At 24.6% G+C, this 22169-nt stretch overlaps 1 protein-coding gene across 2 annotated transcripts; it reads left to right on the top strand.

Moving 5' to 3' along the window:
* The first annotated feature begins 693 nt into the window (after positions 1 to 693).
* LOC129987476 (rho GTPase-activating protein 1-like) lies at positions 694 to 22055 on the top strand. 2 transcript variants are annotated; one of them, XM_056095455.1, is made up of 13 exons: positions 694 to 833; positions 2722 to 2838; positions 4336 to 4563; positions 5185 to 5272; positions 5876 to 6007; positions 6449 to 6535; positions 7402 to 7500; positions 9394 to 9507; positions 10940 to 11016; positions 11103 to 11180; positions 11730 to 11858; positions 12613 to 12719; positions 13497 to 22055. In XM_056095455.1, the coding sequence occupies exons 3-13, from the start codon at positions 4338 to 4340 to the stop codon at positions 13665 to 13667; spliced, it is 1308 nt and encodes a 435-aa protein (XP_055951430.1). In that variant the 5' UTR covers positions 694 to 833; positions 2722 to 2838; positions 4336 to 4337; the 3' UTR covers positions 13668 to 22055. The 2 variants fall into 2 exon arrangements, with proteins under 2 accessions (XP_055951430.1, XP_055951429.1); XM_056095454.1 differs by lacking the exon at positions 694 to 833 and adding an exon at positions 1181 to 1444.
* Positions 22056 to 22169: the final 114 nt, after the last annotated feature.

Below are 22169 nucleotides of genomic sequence, written 5' to 3'. Positions count from 1 at the left end.
ATTTCACCTAGATGTATTTAAATTGTACAGAGTTCACAGCGAATATATAGAGAAATTCATCTCAGATTTGAAATCTTTAAATATGGAAACCAAAATTTTGTCACCTGCTCCACTTTGATCCTAATGATGTGAAAAAGAAATAAATAACATTATTCATACCTAAAATACTTGAAATTCTGCTGTAGGTACTTGCTGAAAGCAATATTTTCTAATCTATCTTTTGGACAGAAAGACTTCATAGCTGTCTTTGATTTCAGTTTTAAGAAAATATACTAGTCTGATTGATGTCATACTATAGAGCTGTTGATATTTTCTGAAGCAAGAAAATCAAACTTTCTTTTTAATTCAAGAAACACATTTAATAAATAATGAGAATTCAATCATCTACTTACAGATGACGAATCGTTTATGAATTTGCTAAGTAGGACATGTTACTTTTTCTCTCGCATGGATATAAAGACATGGAGTATAAACCTAAAGCATTGATAAAGAAAGTTCATCAGTTTTTGTGATCTCATAAAAATAGAATCATACGGAATAAAAAAATACCTTTTTCGTATAACTTATCAGGTGAAAACACTTGAAAACACACAAACTTATTGCTTCTACTTACTTATCAGCGAACCGATTAAAGAAGGAGGGGGGGGCATAGATATGGAAATTGAAGCATTTTATCTTGAAAAGCAAAGGTGATGGTAGTTTGTTTCGTATCTGGATTATTAAAAAAATGCTTTGAATCTGACATTAACAAAAATAATGCATCAATTTTAATTATAAATCGATTGTTTCAATGAATTACAGTCAATCAATCATTTCTTAAGTTTCTCCTCCAGGTAACTATGAATAATGCTCTTTCATTATTCCTTTTGTCTTTATCAGAGACAATGTTTGTTATCTATACTTTGATTGATTATTGCGCAGACAAATTATTTGAGCTCAATTTTTTTAACCCTTCATGCCAATATTGTTGATGTTAGCTACAATGATTAAACGAATTCTTTATTCTAAAAAATTATAATTTTTAGAATCCGTAATATTTTGATATTTTATTTTTTAAATATAAAAAAATTTAATAGAAAATCATACATTTTTATTTTTTTTTATAAAAATATGATAGTGCAACAATGATCTTATTTATTCTAGTTTGAGTAATACCGGAAGCTGATAAAGTTTATTCCTGAAATTTGGCTGCAATTTGTAAAAGAAAAGATAAATAAAATAAAACAGACGTGATCGTCGTAAGTAGGATAGCTGACTTTTTAAGATGGTGTAATATCCGTAATAACTAATGAATTACCTCACATATGTCAGATAATTGTATTATAATATTCACTTACTAAATGTCAAACTGGCATTATGTGAGGTTTTAATTTGATATTTTCTTCAAAGATGGATCGATCTGATACTGATCACAAATCGAGAAGTTTAGAACGCAGATTATCAGGTAGGCGTAGTAAAAATGTTTAATTCTTTAAAATTTAGAATATGTGAATGATTGTTTTGTACTAAACCTTTTGTAAAGAATACTAGGAAAGGTAAAATCATGCAGATAATTATAGATCTAAGTTGTGTGTTTAATGATATGTAAACATTCTATACTGTTTTCATAAATGTCAGATGATTGTTATTGTAAATATTTAATTTATTTAAGTTTGTACTTTCTTAAATAAAAATAGGATTATCAATACTTTATTTTAATTTATATTTTGATTCGAGTTAAGTTATCCTTTTATTTATATAATTTCTGTAATGTCATTTATGTGTGTTTTATTTGTAATTTTATGAAAAGAAAATGTAATTAATTAATAGTATAAGAAGTATTTGTTCGAATACTATCAATTCTTCCGTAACGAATTATTTACTGGTAAATTAACAGTTTTCCCAAACTTTAGAAAAGAATTTTTACGATGTAGTCACGCACTCGAAAACTGTAAATTGATCTGCAAAACTATTATTGCTTTGCCTTGTTTGTAAACATTGCTTTTACCCAACCTAATATTTATTAAATTAATATTTTCAAAATGAAAGGAAAAAATCGTTTTAAAGTGTGTTACCCCCCCCCTTCATTTTTTTATTTACTTATTTTTAAAGAATTTCTTTACTCATGTATTTTTCTTATAGTATTTCTTTTATAAGATTCTGAATTTTTCTTATTAAAAAATGTATATTTGTATGGCTATTAATTATGACATATCTATATCATTGTATTGATTACAATGTAGAAAATTAAAATAATAATAATAATAAGGTAATCAGAATTTTTTCTTTTACTGAAGCATAAACTTATTTTTTTTTTAATGAACTAGTTGTAGATATTTTTTTCTCAAGTTATAATTTAGGTTTTGGAAATTTCGGTATATATACAACATTATGGTATATACAACATTGTATATAATGCATAAACATGCGTAATGTTATGACAAATCAGGTTAATAAAACTGTATTAAATAAATTTTTTATCTGCTTTTATAAATAAGTATATATGTTAGAAAATCTCTTTTATGTAAAATTTATTTAGTAAAAAATAATTATACTTTTGAGAATGTGTTGTAAATAAAGATATCTATGAATAGGAATAATTGATATTTTTAAATATCATTAGTATTAAATTCAAAACAATAGCACAATATTGTGTTTTTATTTTAAAATAATTTAAAATTTTCAGTAAAGTAAAAATTTATACTTTTATTTATAATAAAATTGTATTATTTACATTTTTAGTAGGAGGCGAGTCATCTAGATCTTCAAGTAGTGATAGTGTGCCTGGTGATCACAGTTGTGATTTTGAGCCGGCATTAGAATTTGATGACACTGAGTTAGTTCATGCAGTAGAAGCAGGTAAGTTTGTATGTAATGAATCTTTAGTTAGTTCATTTATTAGAACAGTTTAATATTTTTTTTAAATCAAAGAACTTTTCACCTAGCATAACACCACCCCAGACCAAATGAATTGAAAACAGTATCCTTAAAAAGCAAGACATATGTTTTTTTCCCTCAATTTTTCAAATGAAGGTTGCAGTGCTTAGCAATTTTGTATATATTTTGAAAATGCATTTCTGCTCAGTAACAACTACTATCAAGTTAAAGAAAAGTACCAGATTAAAAATTATTTTTCATTATTGTAATAGAATTTGACTAGTGGCTTTTAATAACTTTAGTATAAGCTAAAACAATATTTGAATTACTTGATTTAGAAAGATTAATTAATGTATCTTTTGCACGAGTTTAAGATACTGTGCTATTCATATTATTTTAGTCTTTTAAATTCTTTAATTTTCTTTATATATATATATATATATATATATATATTTGTGATAATTTTATATTCACTTGTATATGATTATTTAAGACATTGTTATTTATGTTTTGCTTTACTTTATGACAAGTGATACTGTTTACAAAAAGTGTTATGGATAATTGTATAGCATTTAAATAAGGATTCATAAAATTATGCAATTGTGTTATAAGAAATTAAGCAGATGTTACAACTATTACTGAATCTTTTATTTTTTAATAGAAGGAGGAAGATTTTATGATAAAAAATATGAATAGGATTACAATGAATATGAATAGGAATAGGATTACAATGTTTATGAATAGGATTACAATAAGAGTAAATCTAAGTAGTTAATTTTTTTCCCTTTACTTATAAGTAATTTGATATTCAGTTGAAGATCTATCCATTTAAATATCATGACATTAAAATTTGAAGTAATTTATTATGTAATTAGACATGTAATTTATTAGTTGATTAATAATTTATAATGCTGCTTATTTGTGCAGCATTCAATGTGCCAATAATCCCATATTATTACTACATTTTTTAAAAAATCAGGTTTAACACTTTCTGTGTCATGAAAGTATGCTTACCACCAAATTCATCAATCTTTGATTAAAGTTATGTGGATTGGCATAAGTTCTCAACATTTTTTCAATAAGACAAAATTCTAGATACTTTAGTTTCTTATCTCACACAAAACGACGTATTGTTGTTTGATTTAGTTAAATAAATCAAATTAAATTTCTGTAATCAGTCAAATTAATTACTTTTCTTAAGTCAATCTCAATTTTAAAAATATTTTAATATACCATGGCTAGAAAAAAAATGGCGTTAAAGAGTTAAGAGATTTTATAATGGGAAATTTTGTGTTGTTTACTAGATATTAGGTACTAAAATAGGCTAAAATTTTGATGCATGTCCTTAGTTGACAGTAGCTTGGTAAAACAATCCTTTTTTTTTTTTTAATCTCATATATGGGATTTTATTTATTTATTATTATTTTTGATCATTTCAGTCACTTTTATATATTATTTTATGTTTTATTTTTATTTTAGATATGGATTTGGATAATGATAAAGATACTGTAAATACAGATAGTGATCTACTGGAATCCCCAATGTCCGATGGATTAATGGAAGATAATTTTGAGGAAATCCTGGGAACTGATGCATTCCAACCTGATATTGATGGTGATGATGATGAAGATAATGACAACAAAGCTGTAGAAGCAGAAGAAGATGACTTTTCAGATATTGCTCAGTATGGGATTATTGAAATTGCTGGTAAGTTGGATGCATTTATTATTTTCTTTAAAAAATATATTGTACAAAATATTTGAACTATATTCCATACATCTTCCCTGACTATATTTCTGAATTCCTAACATTATGTGCTTTCAAGATATTTCTAGATTCAAAATTTATTTACATTTTTAATTTTTGTGCATATTTTACTATTTAAAGTTAAATATCTGTGTGTGGATTTAGCTCAGAATAGTCTGAAATTTGATTTAAATTGCGAAAAACATGAGTTAAAAGTTGTTTCGCTTTCACTTCATATTTCTACATTATATATAAATTAATTAGAGACTGTGTGAATGAAATGAAACCATTACATTATAATACCTTTCTTGTGAAGTTTATATATTTTAATAATTTTTCGAATATTAATTTTGTTAAGTAATTCTTTAAAAATAAAGAATTAATTTCAGAACAATCAGAATTGGATAAATCTTGTTTAATAATGTTTTCTATGTTTTTTCAAATTATAATGTATTCAATGTATACTGGAAGCTAAACACTGATACACTAGGTTTTTTTTATATTCATAATGAGTGAATAAATGATTGTTGAATAGTTTTCCATTTCTGAAAATTGATCATAATTGACTTCTGTGTTATTCAGGTGATGATTCTTATGGCCGAAAGGTCATTGTTATATCTGCTTGTAAATTGCCTTCAAATAAAGCTTTTAATCATGCAAGGTTTCTAAGGTGAGTTATATTTATTATTAATTAATTTATAACTATGATTTATTAAAAAATATATAAGTTTATAATAATAGTATATATGGCAGTATTGATATTACAATAAATGTTGATGCATATACGGATAGAGGAAATATCTAATAATTTTTTAAAGTAATTAAATAATTTGGCATTGATTCATATAAGGATTTGAAAGTGAAATCTGGGGTGTATTATTGTATTTAAAAATATTATCAATAAAAATTAATACTATTGTGAAAGTGACTGAAATTAATATCACTTTAAATTAAGTTTAGCTCTATGATCTTATATTAATAAAATTTTTATCTTGATGGTTCTTTAATATTATTTTATTTTCTAAGCTTTCTATTTTATTCTTTGAGTAGATTGATTATTACTTAATATTGAGACAGATTATCATTTTAAAAAAATGAGTTTTTTCCCCATGAATTTTAAATTTGATTTCACAGACTTTGCTAGTTGCATTTGATTTTTGGATCTTACTGTGAAGTAAAAGTACTAAATTGTATTTGATATAATGAAATCTGACATTCAGATATAAGAATATATTTATCTATTGGATTTAAATGAAGTTTCAAAAATTTTTAGGTACCTTATGCACACTTTAGATCAGTTTGTAGAAGCTGATTACACTCTTGTATACTTCCATTATGGATTGAATAGCAAAAATAAATTACCTCTGAGTTGGCTTTGGGAAGCTTACAAGGCTTTTGGAAGAAAGTGAGTAGCAATTTGTCTATTAATTCATTGAAATCGTGTAATTAATCGTAATCATAATATTGTGTATGTGTAATATAACATAATAGAGATATTGTTTCATCAGAAATCTGAATATTTAATTCTAAGAATGTTAATAATAAGGATCGATCAAACTGTTTGTCAATCATTCTTTTCATAATTATATAGCCTTCATTTCAGTTGCAACATATTCTTAAAATTCAGTAAATCTGAAGATGTTACGATATTGCTTTGAATAAGTAAATAATCAAAAAGGATTTTTTTCTTCTTTTGATCTATTTTTAAATGCAGTAGTTTTCAAATAATTTTTGTTTGTTTGTTTGAATATACATTTGTATAACACTTTCCAGATGCATGCATTTTCATTTATTTGTCATTAAACATTTGTATATGCTTTATTAATCAATGATTTCTCTTATGCAGATACAAGAAAAATTTGAAGGCTTTGTATCTAGTCCACCCCACTAATTTCATCCGATTTGTTTGGAGGTTATTCAAGCCTGTCATTAGGTGAGTTTTGCTTTATAAATTTTTCTTTCCATTCTTTCATTAATAAAACATTATAAAAATTCAGCACAGCCTAAACTTTTTTTTCATATTTTTTCACTATACAACCATATAGACTTGTTTAAAAAAATCAAAACAGCTATTTTCAGTTTTGGAAATTCTTGAATAAATTATTGTGTAGCTATGATTTTCTAAAACATATAATCTAGTGATTTTTAGCATTTAATGTAGTAGTACTTTGGTTGAATTTGTCTATGCTGCTTCAAATTTGTATTGACAAAGAATCAATATTTTCATGTACGATAGTAAAGAAAATTATGTTAGTAAAATTAAAAATGCTTTTAAAGTTTTTTATTGTTTTTTAAATTAATTATAAATTAAATATAAATGCTTAACTTTTTTTTATGTAGCTATTAAAATGTTTTGATGATTATGAAATTACTTTAAATTTTTGCCTCAGATTTCAGATAGAAATAACCATATAAGAACTTGATATTCAAACATAATACAAAGTTTTAAAATGTGAAAAATAATGTAAAATTTTAGCAATACTTAGATCCATTTTATAAAACACTATATAATATTGTTTTTTTATTTCGAGATATGCATTTGAATGCTTTTGCATTAAAGAAAATTATTATTATTATGCAACTATATTTATTTAATAAGTAAAAGAATTATTTTATTATTAATTAAAATTATATTTATTACCTGTTATCTTTGTGCCATCTTGTTCCCTTATTTCCACTTGTAAATATTAAAAAAATACATGTAATACACAAATTTTTACAATATAAATTTCTTTGTTGCAAAAATGTTTCAGTCCCCCACCCACCCCTGCCTTTCTACATTTCATTTTTTTTTTTCAGTGCAAAATTTGGAAAGAAAGTTATGTATGTAAATTATTTGCACGAGTTGAAACAGCATCTTCATTTTGATCAACTTGCCATTCCAAAACCTGTTTTAGAGTGAGTCTATATATTATGAATTCTAAATAATTTTATATATATATATATATATATATATGTATATATGAAATAAAATTCCTTTTACAGTTAATTATTTTAAAATTTTCTTTCGTACGGTGTGAAAAAAAAAGTGTAGGATTATATTAAAGCTAGCTCTTCTGTAAGGCCTATTTTAACTAAATTATGTAAATTGCTAAATATATGTATATATATATATATTCCTTTTGTGCAAAAATAATTTTAAATATGTCTGAATATATATTAAAAGCTGTAATTTTAAATATAGCTGCTGGCATTTAATTTGACCAATTTGGGAGTTATTTTGTTAACATTAATCAATTGATGACAATAAGCGAGTGGTGACATATCTTTATCATATTAAAGGGAGGGGGAACACTTTGTATCTATCAATAATTTTTTTAAAAAATTAATAATCGTTGCTTATCAACAATTATTCCTTAGCTGTTCAGTTGCACATTATTCATATTTTTATTGCTTATTAAAATTTACTGAGTAATGATGCTGGGTTTCAAAACTCATTTCACATTTGTTAGTATTTTTTTCCCCTTTGATGCATTCTGTCCTGTTGGAACCACAAAATTTTATTGCTTATTCTTACATAAAGGTTATGGGTTTTCAAAATTTAGAAAGAAAAGACTGTAAAAGTGTTTGAATTGCACTGAAGAATTGCATTGACTAATTTTGGGTAAACTTCCATGCTTATTAAGATTTTTCAGGTTTGTCAGTAATATAAAATCAATTAATAGTCAACAGTTGTTGTTCAATATATTTTAAGCATACCTGGCTGTATAACTTTTAGATTAAATGGACCCAGATTGTTTTAGTCCAGGCAAAAGATTGTGGAACCTCTCGTGATAAAAATGACTTTTGGATGTTTTCTTGCAAACTGAGAAATTCTGCAGATGACAATAATTTAAGTTAATTGAAAAGGATAGATTGACCAATTCTTTACTTTAACATTCTAATAGTAAATAAGAGTGATAGCATTAAATTAATAGGTTGATTTTGGATAGGAGGTTATTGATAATATAAAATAAATGATAGCTTTAACCGCAAACACATTAAGCAGCATCCACTAATATTGGAAAAAAATTAAAATCTTTTTGGGTTTATTCTAGTAAAAATTGATGAAAATGAGTAATTTTGTCATCTTTAGATGCAATGTTACATTTAATTGGTGCACGACTCAAAAAAAAAAAAAAACTGTGCCAAATAACATTGCCAGTATGTAATTTTCTATTTCATTGTTGTTGTTTAATCTCTTTGTGTTTAGAACTATGCATTATTTAAGTTTTATGGGTTATATGATTGTTTACGCTTCAAAATTTATTAGAAAATTGTTGGAGATAAAATATTTAAATTTAAAAGAATTAGTTTAATCTATACAAAGAGTTTGAACCTGTACTGAAATAAATAAATTTTTATTTAACATTTTAAATTTTAGAAACTTTAAATTAAATATGGTGGACATATTTAAAATATCTACTTCATGGCCCTTTCAGATGATGTTATTATTAAAGAAATTAAGTCCTCTGCATTCAAACATTGATCTTAAAAAATTGAATTTCTATACTTTTCTGTTGTTAATATGATAGTACATCAACTTTATATTGCAAAACATGAATCTTGTTAAATTTTTTGTTGTAATTTTTAGTTTTATTTCATACCAGCAATAACATCTGCCACTCTGACAGAACAGTTCTGAAATGCATTTCATATCTATTTGCTGAAATTAAAGAATATTTCAAGAATTGCATCTTAGAAATGAATAGAAAATTAAATAAATTGCTGATATTTTTTATTAATGGTGCCAGTATCTGCTTTTAAAAACCTTTCTTTTTTTTAAACTCATTAATCTTTTTTCTCTTCTAGACATGATAAAAAGTTAGTAGCTCTGTCAAAGAATTCTAAGTTAACATCTTCTAGTTCTTTCCATACCAACATACCATCATTTGAAACTCAACAGTTCAGAGTTCCAATATCTTAGTAAGTAATTTTATGACATTTCATGAAATACCAAAAAGTTTTATTCTTCCTGTGGGATTTGATTTTGACCTAAGAGCAATAAGAATTTTTTAAAAAAACCAACAAACAGTTTATTAAATCAATGATAGGATTAAAAGCACAGAACTTAAATAGAGAGCAAATTGGATTAAATTAAACAGTAGAAGAGTAATAAAAAAAGTTATGAATATCAGCAATTGTATCCAAATGTGAATTAAATTGTATTTGTTCAATCTTTTATGGGCATTTAGTAAATAGAGCAGGTATACATTAAAAACTTAAAAGCTATTTTGAATACATTCAGTAAAAATCTTTTCTTCAGTATGAAAATATAATTAAAAACTATTTCCGTTTGTTTTAATTTAAATAAACATTTCATTAAAAATTATAAAAATGAACATTAGAGAATATTAACAAGTTTTTCCTCCAAATACCATAATTTTAGTAATCTTATTCAATTTTTATTAATTATTTTTTATAATAAATACTTTTTGAAAATGTTTTTAGTTTTTCCTGAGATTGCTAAGCTGACCTCGGGTAGAATGTCTTAATACTTAGTAGAAATTAGAATCAATGTTTCAATGTCTTTTATTATATCTATATATAATATAATAAATTTTTAGTAAATAACTGTACATTTACAATTTCTGCTTAATAACAAAGACCACCTTTTGTTGCACATAATTATGAAATCTAGAAGGGTTTTATAAGAATAATTAAAGATATGTATATTCTACAACTTTTATGAGCATTTTAATTTGGCTGATTGAAAATCTGCTAACCTTCAATTGTCTTATACCAAAAATTACCTTCAAGAGTTATTGGGACATTTCCAGTTCAAAGTGAAGAATTTCCCTTTTTAAATAATTTTAAAATCCATTCTTTGTCTCTCCTGGACAATTTCTGTATCTGTAATTTTTGTTGTTTTTATGGAGATATTTATAAATGAAGTCATATTTTAAGTTTTAATAATGCAATGTAGAGACTTATGAGAAAAAAAAATTTTTAATTTCGAAATGCTTTCTGCAATTTCATCGAATTTCCATGACTGAAAATTTACAAGCAAACATAGTGCATGAGAAAAATATCAGAATTTTTTTTAAGTAGCTTTTCTAATTTGTGATGACATTATTGAAAACTATTTATTTATCAACTATTAAATAAGTAATATTATAGGATAGACAATTAAAGAATAGTGTCCTTTAATTATTGTATGATTCCAGAATAAACTGAGCACATGAAGTCTCCATATCAATTATCAATGCATGTGTCAAATAATGTGTTTTTATTCTTTGCTTGTAATTTTTTTTATTGATCAGAATGCTTCTCAATTCTGATCATTACTTTATTGTATATAATATCCTTTTTTGTTCCAAAATTTTCTTGTAATTTTATTTATTTATTTATTTTGTAGTATAAAAGAACATAACAAAGGTGACGTCATTCCACGTGTCATGAGAGAATGCATTGCCTATTTAGATAATGACAATGGTAAATCTTAAAAATTCAAAATATACTTATCCGGATGTTTTTGTAATCCTTTCCTTGATTTTAATAATTGAAGCATTATTTTTCAGCATTGGAAACGGAAGGTATATTCAGACGTTCAGCCAACACCAAAATAGTACAAGAAGTCCAGGCTTTATTTGATGAAGGTAAGTCATATAAAAGGGGGGGGGGAATTCATCTGAAAATTTTCTCTACATAATGTTATAAGATTTGGACCACAGTGTACAACTTTGTGTGAAAATTGTTTTAAAATTAAATTCTCTAGGTGATTTGTAAATCTTTTTAAAAACTAACTTATATCTGTAGTTTTACAGTAGTCCTACGTGTGAATTTTCAGATCCAACTTTTAAAAAATATATTTATTAGTTTCACTAATTGCAGTTATAAATTATATCATTGAATAACTGTAATTCAGACAATGCAATGTTTATTAGTTTAAACAGCTTGTAATTTTTAAATATTTTTGAACTGAATTATTATTTTGATTTTATATGGATTATTACTATCCCATTTTAAGCTTTTTGAAAATTTCAGTTAAAAGTAAAATATATAAATTATTGAAAGAATTTCAATTTTAACTTTCAGATTTGTTATCAAGTTTTATTTGGTGTTACCTTTAAAACCACATAAATGGAGTAAAAATTAAAAAAAAAAAAAGTTATTAACTTTTGCTTTGTAAAATTTACCTCTTTTAGGTAAACCTGTATGTTTTGATGATTATGGTGATATCCATGTGCCTGCTGTGATATTAAAGACTTTCCTTAGGGAGCTGGAAGAGCCTATACTTACATTTGAGTTATATGATGAAATTATGACTTTTCAAGGTAATATATTTAAAACTTTCTTGCTTAAATGTAACTAGCTGCCTATGGTGCACTTTTGAAGCATGTCTTATTTTGTCGTTTCAATAATCAGTAAAGCATTGAATTAAATACAACTATAAAAATTTTCACCTAAGCAGTCAAACTTTTATATCATTTGTTTACATGTGATTATTGCCATTTGCAATATGTAATGAAAGCAATTTCTTTACCATGTATGTTTGTGTTTTATATATAAAAATTGTTGAGATGTTTTGATTTTTGAGCAGAAAAAATCTTGAAATCAAATTCTAATTCGGTTTTTCAAATTTTTACATATACTTTAAGTGTTGATGGAATTATCGTTAATTTTTTTTTACTCGTGAAAACTTATGTGAAGAAAATGTTATCCATGCAATTTAATGCAGTGATGTAGACATTGTGGGGGGAATGAATTTTAAAAGTATTTTTTCTTTCTTTTTTTCTTTTTTTAAGTATAATATTATAGCTGTATATATTTAAAGAAAGAAAAATGTTCGTAATGTATCTCTGAATGGAATTTTAAAACTTGATTAAGGCACTATTTAACTTTGTTAAAGTTGTTGGTTATTGTAACCCCCTAATTGGATTATTATTTTTTATGTGTCTTATATAAATATTAAACTTCTCATTTTAAGATAATTATCCTTAAATCAAATTCCTTCCCATAAAATTTATTAACCAATACAATTTATGCAATGAATTATTTATTAAATTACATAATTCTTCTTTCTTTTAGAATTGACATCAATTGAAAAATTACCTGTTGCCAAATCCTTGATATTGCACAGACTTCCAGAAGATAATTATGAAGTGTTAAGATATTTATTTGAATTTTTAGCTAAGGTATTCAACATTAAGTATATTTTATATAAAACTACTTCTTAATATATTGTAGATAAATATTTTGCTTTAAATGTCCAATTCTGCATAGGTTTTGAACAACTTTTTATATCTTTGGGTTTTATGCTTCTCTAATTAAATTGAGACAAAATAAATGGTGGTTATTGATCTAAAATACCCTGCTATTTATCTTTAAGGAAAATGTCATCAACAAATTTTTTCTTCTTATTTATTCTTCAATTAATTTATTCAGATAAAGACTACATTAATATATAGTACAATGCTTCTACGCAAGAATTTGAATGTAAGATAATATAAAGAAAAATTGAGAAACTTTAATAACTGTTTAATTTTATAAAAGCTAAAAAGAACAGAAAAAATGCAGTGCTACATCAAGAATTTTGCATTAATCTTTATAATTGCAGTGATTAAATCTTTATTAATATATTTGCATGTTGTTTTTTAAAAGTAACTTTAACTAAATTTTAAAAAGTTAAAGTTGTAGTGATGAATAAATTATACATATACATTTGAAATAAAAAAAATTGTTTATATACAAATGGTGTAACAGGTGTTATATTGTTGTAGCCTAAATGAAATTGGGTTGATAAAGGTTTGAAAATTTTCATTTTAAATGATAAAATAATTATTTTTAGATCAGTAGAAATAATTTTTATGGTGATTCATTGAAATATAAAATGTTTCAGTATAATTATTGATAATAATATTTTTTTAATTTGAATTCTTTCATTATTAATTTCTTTATGTTTTTCTCAAAAGGTGATAGATCGCAGCGATCTAAATAAAATGACAGCATCGAATTTGGCTATTGTGTTTGGACCAAACCTATTGTGGGCTCGCAACAAACAAGCTTCCTTGTTTTCCATCACCAAAATCAATCATTTCACTGAGTTCCTGTTAAAGTATCATGACCTGATTTTTTCCAAGTAGGAATTCTAAACAAGAATACGCAAGAAAAAAGGGCAAGAGAAAAAATTAAAAAGGTGCTATGAGACTTAAATTGTCGACTACATTCACCGGTGTCTAAAATTAAGATTACAAGGCCTTCTATGAGTATTGTCAGTAGTTGTTGCTGTGCTGGGATTAAGATTGCTATCTGTTCCAGTGACACGCACATTGATGAATATGGTTGTTTCCTACCTTATTCTATTGTGTCATTGCTAATCGTATTACGGTACCTGGCTTAGGAAGTCGATAGATATATTTACTCTGATAACTGTTTGCTCAAAGAAATTCTCAATGATTTAGTTATTTATATAATTTAATTCAGGTTTGATTGTGCATATCATTCAGGTTAGAAAGTGTTTTGATTGATGGATATTTTTATAAAATCAACTACAGCATAAGATAGTTATTATAAAGATAAATATTCAGAATTTTAACGATAACTCTGGTTTGTGAACTGTTTTGAAACTAATGTTTCAATATAAATGTTTCAAATAAAAATAGCAACAGATATTTATATGACTATCTTATGTAAATACTACAAGATTGCACATATTCTTCAAGAGAAAAAATAGTATTATAAATAATTTTATAAAAATTTTCTGTTAAACTATTTATTGTTTAAATCTACATTCTCTTTTTTTTAAAAAAAATGGAACTGTCATAATATTTGTATAATATTACTTTTCTTAATATTTATTAAAATTCTTTGCTAGGTTTTTGTCTCTTTATGGAATAAAACAGCATTTTTTGAAAGTTGAGTGCATTTCAAATAGATTTTTTTAGAACGTTTATTTGCTTGTCTTTTTAGGGTAATTTAATCAGAAATATTCTTTAAATTTTTCTTATTTAATGAGAACATTTTAATTCAGAAATAACATTTTTTAGATTCTTATTTTGTTTCTTTATATTGAAGTGACTTATATTGATAAAGGTTATAATTATGATCAATTTCTTTTTTTTTAAACATACATTACTGATAAGAAGAATTTTGGATACGATTTTTTGTCATATGCTTTTTACATTTATTGATTTCAACACAAATTTTTTTGTACTTAGATCAAGAAAAGAACAAATTCTTTATCTTCTTTTCTTATTATAAATATATTTATTTTGTAAAAATGGAGAGTTATTATTATTTGTATGAAAATTTATACTCTGTTGCTTTGAATACAGAAAGCTAAATTGCTTTATCAGTATTTAGCATTTAGTGCAAAAGTCTAAGCGATAGAAGTACACCAAACAAACAAAAAAAAGAATTAAGATTTTTAATATTTATTTTTCTCTCATATGTGTATATAAATTATACATGGAAATATTTCTATTCTTTAAACAAATAAGTGAATATTTATCTGTAATTTTATTTTATTCTAATTTATTAATTTTTCTTCATTCTTATTACCTGTCATCTGATAACTATTTTAATTTATTTTTGATTTTGCTTTATGGAAGGTTTTATTCTAATTAATGTAAAATAATTTGGTAATTTTATCAAAATTGAATAAATTTTTTAAAGTATATCAGTAGTTTTTTACATTTAAAGCTTTCCAAATATACAAAAAATTAAAAAAAAGAGTGGTCAAAATATTAGAGCTAGTCATTAAATAATGAACTGAAGTATGGTCATGGCATTGTAGGAAGTGTGTTTTGTACTATTCAGAATTTTAACAATTGAATGAATGATGAAATAGATAGTTGAGTTAGTGACAATACGATTACTGTTGTTGGATTTAAATGCTAATCTATAGTTTTGAAAAATACTTTATTTCTTTCTTAATGATTAAAAAAACATCCTTGTATTTTCTAAAAATTGATTGCAATTTAAAATAATATTATCTAAATATAAATTATGGTTGGAAATTTGTAAATTAGAATATGAATTCCTTTTTTTATTGTTTGAGATTTTTTTGTTATTTTTAATATTAATAATTTTAAAAAAAATAGTGTCTGTGGTTGAGAAAAGAAAAAAAAATTATTTTTTCTTTTATATACCCCCTTTTTTTATATTTTGTATGCTGTTCTAAGAACGTATATAATCTCTAAAGTTTAAAGCTTTCTGGTGTAGGTCAAGTTTTGGATTATAATCAAGAAGTGGTTTAGTAAAACCAGTGATAGTTTTTCTCATGGGTGCAAGAGACTCTTACCTCAAGACCTTGGGGTAGAGGACTTAGTCTATTCAAAAAAAGAATTGCAAGGCTGATTTAATGGCAGAATTTTCAATATTAAGTTGGGAGTGAAATCTCAAAATAATTTTATGTCTGTGGCCTCATATTTTCAAAAACTACCAGTGAGTAAATTTTCTTTATCTTATCAAATTTCTTTTTTTCTCTTTCTGCTTCAAAATGTATTAGCATCTCCCTTAATTAATATTAAATATAGATTTTTGTAAAGATTAAGTGCATTATAATTACTATTATTTTCTTATTGCTTTTAATCATTTTAATCTGAAAAATAAGAAAAAATTCAATTTAAAACTGACTGATAAAAATAAATTTGAATGAAAAAATAAAATATAATTTTTAAAAATTGTTTTTTCTTCAAAATTTCAATTTATACTATCCATTTTAATCTTACCTCAATCTTTAATAGTTGAGATACAGGCTAGACTCAGATTTAATCTGTACCTACTTAACGATACTTTTGGATTGCTAGATCTAAAACTGCCTTTTTGTCCTTTACAATCTTTTTTATATATATTTTGGTGAACTATATAAATACAGATCCATAATTTAGTGATATACCAACTATTTCAGTGAAATTAAGTCATCTATGTTTTTCTTAAACTATGCTATGCCTGTTATTGATCCTGTATTCAATAATTAATTTAGTTCATATAATTCTTCTTTTATTGTATAAAAAATTTTTAATTAACATGAATTATTTAGTACAGAATAATAAAATTCATTATATAGTCAACAGTTGAATGCACTATTCATTAGTAAACAAACCCTAAAAAATAATAATAATTTGAAATGAAGTTATTTTCATGAAATGATAACTAAAAAGAAATCCATTATTGTATTTTTTTTAAAAAAAAGTAATAAAATGTGCTGTGAAATGGATTGTAGTTGATTCGGTTGTACATTATAAACTGCTGAGGCTTTGGTATAGTTTTCAATAATAAACCTATAAATCTTTAAAATTGTTATTTCCTATTTACATAACTATATTCAGTTATATGGTAGAAGTAAATGTTAAGCTATAAAAAGATAATTAATTCAGTGCTTTAAAAACTTTTTTTTTAATATCAGAAATGCATTTTCATTGAAATATTCATCGATATTGGAAACTGCAATTTTGAAACTTGAATCTGAGACATATGAACAAATGAGATTGAAGGATATGCACTTATTCATTATTGGCTTTTGTGGTATACCACATTTTACTTGATAATCCTTTAATGAAACTGAATATTTCTTAAGTCATTTCCTTAGATTAGAACAAACTTCAGAGCCTTTTAATTAAGAATTTATTTATTTATTCTTATATTTTTTTGGTATTATATCATATGTAAAATATGTAGACTTTATATTTTGTGTAATGTGTGAATGATGATGATTAGTACATATGTGAGCTTGGACCTGTCGATTTGGATGTTTTATTTAATCTTGTATATAGTTAGATATCAGTGTATTATTTAGTATAGATCATTGCTAAATGTGATAAAATTATTCATTGTCTTGTGATTAAAATAAAACTTTATGGAAATTGTATGTATTAAGTTCTGTGTTTGCTGTAAAAAGTATGCAGTATCAAAAATAATTATCATTATGTGTTTATTTTAATTTGTTATGCCATATGTTTTGAGCTTTAACAACAATCAAGCTTTTTCTAAATTTTAAGTACTAAGAAACTTGTGAACAGCAATGGTATTACCTCAGAATTATGTGTTAGTATTATTTTCTTAAACCATATAATCTATTATTACATCCATTGATTCACTCTGGTTAATCATCAGCAAATTATATATTTTATGAATATAAGTGTAATTACAAAATATTAACTAAATTTCTAAAAGTATTACTAATATGAAAATAAATTATAATTCTTAAAAAAAATTGAAAGCCCCCCAAAAATTAGACATTCTTGTTACTTGTTTTTTGTATTACGACATAACTTTTATACAGTGGTCTAGTTCTTGTTACCAATGTTAAATTGTATTGTTTTTGTTTATAAAAATGCTGATAGAAAGATCCAGCTATGTGACTTGCAGTAGTACAGGTACATAGTGTCTTTAATGTAATCTCATTTGAAGTTATTACAGAATACAGGATCTGATTACCTAGAGAATCATTAAAAAAAAAAACAGGTTATGTTTCTAGTAAAGTAATTTTTGTAATTATTGTTTAACTCAAAAAAAAAAAAAAAAAAAGAAAGAAAAGAAAAGAAGGCATTCTATTTGCTGGATGGCAAAAAAGTGAAATAATAAAAATGAAAATTAGGTATTTGCTTCTTCCTTCAGTTAGCATTGAAGAGTGCAATTATATTTTTTTAAAGTTATATTATTTCAAAATATGATAATTGTTTGATAATTGCCCTCTAAGTGCAGTTCAACCTAATGATTGCACAATTTTTGCAATGGTACTAAAAAGAATGTGTCCCATATCTTGTTAATGTATGAGTAATTCTATAGTAAATTAATTAGTATTAATTTCTGAAGGAATTTTTGAAATTTTTTATTTTTACCTTGCAAATGTTTGGGTGCCTTAAAAATGAGGCCTGAAGAAAACTAAACAGTTCACCAATTATCAGGTTTAGAAAGGTGCTTGTTAATATTCATGCTACCAGGGATGCTCTCCTATCAAAACCGGTTAAATTAGTTTTGGTAAAATATATCTCTATATTAAAATTTATTTTGTTTGCCCTGATAAAGGTATATGTTGAGAATTCTTTTTCTTTGCATGTAAAAAAAAAAAAAAAAGCATTAATGTTATGATCCTTTCCCTTTAAATATATTAATCTTGCATATTAGCTGAATCATCAGACATAAAAACTTTACTAGAATTTCTTACTGAATTTGACATTGAGCTGACTTGACTGCGACTAACAATTGTATATTTTTATCTATATGGAAGAAACAGCATTTAGGAATTTCAAAGAAACAGTTGTAAATAAGTAGGACTCGGAAGATTTTCTAATGTTTCAGACTAACTCTACTTGTTGTAGGTTTTCTGTTAGAAGTATATAACAATGAAATCTATGAATCCAAAGGATCTTAAATCATCAAATTATAATTAAAAATGTATGCACAACAATTTTTTCAGAGAAATTCAAATAAAACTTTGAAAACTCCAAAATATCAATCAGTTTTGTAAACAAAAGTAACAATTTATAATTTGCTTTTAGAGACATTCTTATATTATTCATGTGAGGTATTCGTATAATTTTACAGTTTGCTCTTTTAACTTGTAAAGAATATACAGAAATATGTATACTTCTCTAATAGATCTATTTTTTAAATATTTAAATGTAAAAAATTCTGTTATTATTTTATGTATAAATTTATGAATTCTAAATACTTTCTCTTTTTTTACTCTGTTTCTTAACTCTGATAATTAATTTTTAATTGCTTAACACATACTTTTTTCTTTGAATTCAAAGGCAAAACATCAAAGCAGTTTTTAAAAATTTTAATTTCATAAGCTGAAAATTAATGAAAAAGTTCAAAGTAAAACTTCTGTATGTAGCAAGTTTTGAAGTGTAATTATTTCATAAACAATTTCAAGTTCAACAATAAGTTGACTTTTGCCATTGATATTAGAGATGATGACTACAGCTGCTCAAATGGTCCTATTTTAGATTCATATTAGAATAAGATTATTTAGTGTTTATTGAAATAATTTCAATTGTATTCACTTTCAATTCAATTCAATTCACTTTTCTGAAAACCAACTTTTATAAGTATTAAGAATTTAACATCACAAGAGAAAACTAGTTTGAAGAAAGGTTTGGGGTTTTTTTTTTATGAACCATAGTATCCTTAAACAGCTGTCTTCCACATATCAAGAAGTTTTGTTGACAAATATCTTGTATATCAATGGCAACTCATGCTATGACAACAACCATAGTCTTTTTAAACCTGAATGATTCTTCCTGAAATGTTGATCTACTTTCATGTATTTTATTTCCATCGATGCTGATGGTTCTGTTCTTAATTTGTGAGCTTTATATATTTAACATACACATTTTAAATCCAGGTAAATTTACAAAATAAATTGAATTTTAATATTTTTTCTTAATATTTACCATAATCATTGTTCTCATGTTAAAGTGAATAGGTGTAATGGAAGAAATAATTATAACTCATACATTCAACTTCTTAACTTATGAAAGTTTTGCACGTATTCTTCATATTCATTGCACACTTTATTGCTGTTCTCGCATCACAGAAAACATAGGTGTTTGCTTGTTTTGGTTTTGTGATCTAGTTGGTATATATCTGAGAGCTTGATATTTGTTTGTTTTGCTATTGATTACTTAAATTTGTACATATTTATGATTTGTTTTTCTTTTGTTTCTGACGTTGCAAATACAGTAGATTGGTTTAAAAATAGACTTAAGTCATACTTTGATAATTTTCTGTTTGTTTCAAATTCTGATGGTATATTTTTCTTAAGTAATGAGTCTGTTCTGTTTATGTTTTGATCCTTTTCATTTAAGTTTAATATATTTTTTATGTGTATAGAGATCTCTGTGTATTATTCAAAAATATTATGTACATACTATTCTTTTGTACAATTGTTCTATTGGATTGTTTAGTATCGCATGTTCCCAAACATATTTCACAACTTTTTGAAAAATCATTTATTAATTTATTCTTTCTTTAGATCTGGAAGTTTTATTGAAATATTAAATATGATTATTTTTATATTGCTTGGATAGATACATAAAGAGTCTAATGTGACATTTTAGAAGCTAGTTTTCTTTTTGGCAATAGCTTAGATAACTTTTCACTGTTATTGAATAATGTTTGATTCGTATTTTATTTAATTTTCTAGATTTTTATTTAGTTGTGTGCAATAATTTTTTTTAAAAATCTTTATAGGTCTAGTATTTTACTTTTTTGCTTATTTATTTATGAGAAGTTTAAAAATTGTAAATAAGATATATTTCTAATTCACCTTTTTATTACATTTTACCATTTGAAGACACTTTTAAGGTTTTGAAAATAATTTATCTTATGATTTTTTTTACACATTTTTATGTTTTTATCATTTTTTATTTGTTAAAATGGAGTTTGGTTATCAAAATTTCACTCATTTCCTAATGTAACAGACTGTCAAAAATTTGTACTTTTGTGTGTACTTGATAATAGTATATAATATTTTGAAAATTTAATTTAAATTAAATTATGATTTCACTTCAATGGTTCTGCCTGGTAGTAAATTTGAGGTTTGAAAAAATGATTTAAAAATTCCATATTATTTATTTTAATGAATTATAAATTAAGACTTAAAAACATAGAAAATAATTAAAATAAAAAAAGTTCTACTTTTTTAACACATTGATCAAAGTGTCTTCAAAGTTAATCATTTTATTTATTTCTCATACTTATTTGCCAGTTTTATTTTTATTCTTAAGTTTATTTGGTTTGGGAACAAGTGATATCTGATGAGCTTTGTTAATTAACAGTTTTGTTTTCTATTGTACAGGAGAAATATGCCATATTTTGTTATTCAGAGCTTCTAAGGAACTTTTGTGTGTGTTATATGACCTATTGAAGAATATCGAATCTCAGATATTTAATTATTGTTGCAATACCAATTATTTTTATTATTCAATTTTATTTTTCAAATACTATGATTTATATATTATGATGTGATGGGAAACTATTGGATATTTATGATGCACATAGCTGAATAACATAGATATATATTTAACAACTTTTTGACCCGAAAGGTGCATCCCATGGTTATATGTTATTATTACATTAATATAGTTAACTCATTTTTTTGAGTGAATTAATGAGAATACTCCATTCTTAAAACTTTTAAATCATCTTTGTAGTTGTATTGAAAGAAGACAGAAAATTTTGTATGTAATGCTTTTCTTTGTATTATGCAGAATTTGCCCTTACTAAGCATTTATACTTGTACAAGAGTTGTTTCGTAAATGTGTTACTGTATGTACTCAGAATCAATATTAAATCTCTCTCTACCTTTTTTTCAATACTAGTCTTTAAAAGTAAGCAGTTTTATACTGAGTAAACCCACTTGTCAAAGTGAATTAGCTTACAGTTTGGAGGTTTTAAACCAAAATATATAATTAATTTTATGATGGCTAGTTGACCTTTATAGAACGTTTACAAACTTTTAATCAGTAACGGATATTTATTGTAAATTAGCACATGAAATACAGTACATTTTGACATTCTATTGTGGTTTTTATTTCTTCTCTCCAAACACCTGACATAAACATTGACTTTGAAGAAAATTTGATTTTGTCTTGCTTTCAAAATTATGGAAATTTAGAAACCAACTTTCTTCT

Source organism: Argiope bruennichi, chromosome 10 (genome assembly GCF_947563725.1).
Source record: "Argiope bruennichi chromosome 10, qqArgBrue1.1, whole genome shotgun sequence".
NCBI classification, from domain to species: domain Eukaryota; kingdom Metazoa; phylum Arthropoda; class Arachnida; order Araneae; family Araneidae; genus Argiope; species Argiope bruennichi.
The sequence above is the reverse complement of the archived record's forward strand: the minus strand, read 5'-3'. Positions and strand labels throughout refer to the sequence as shown.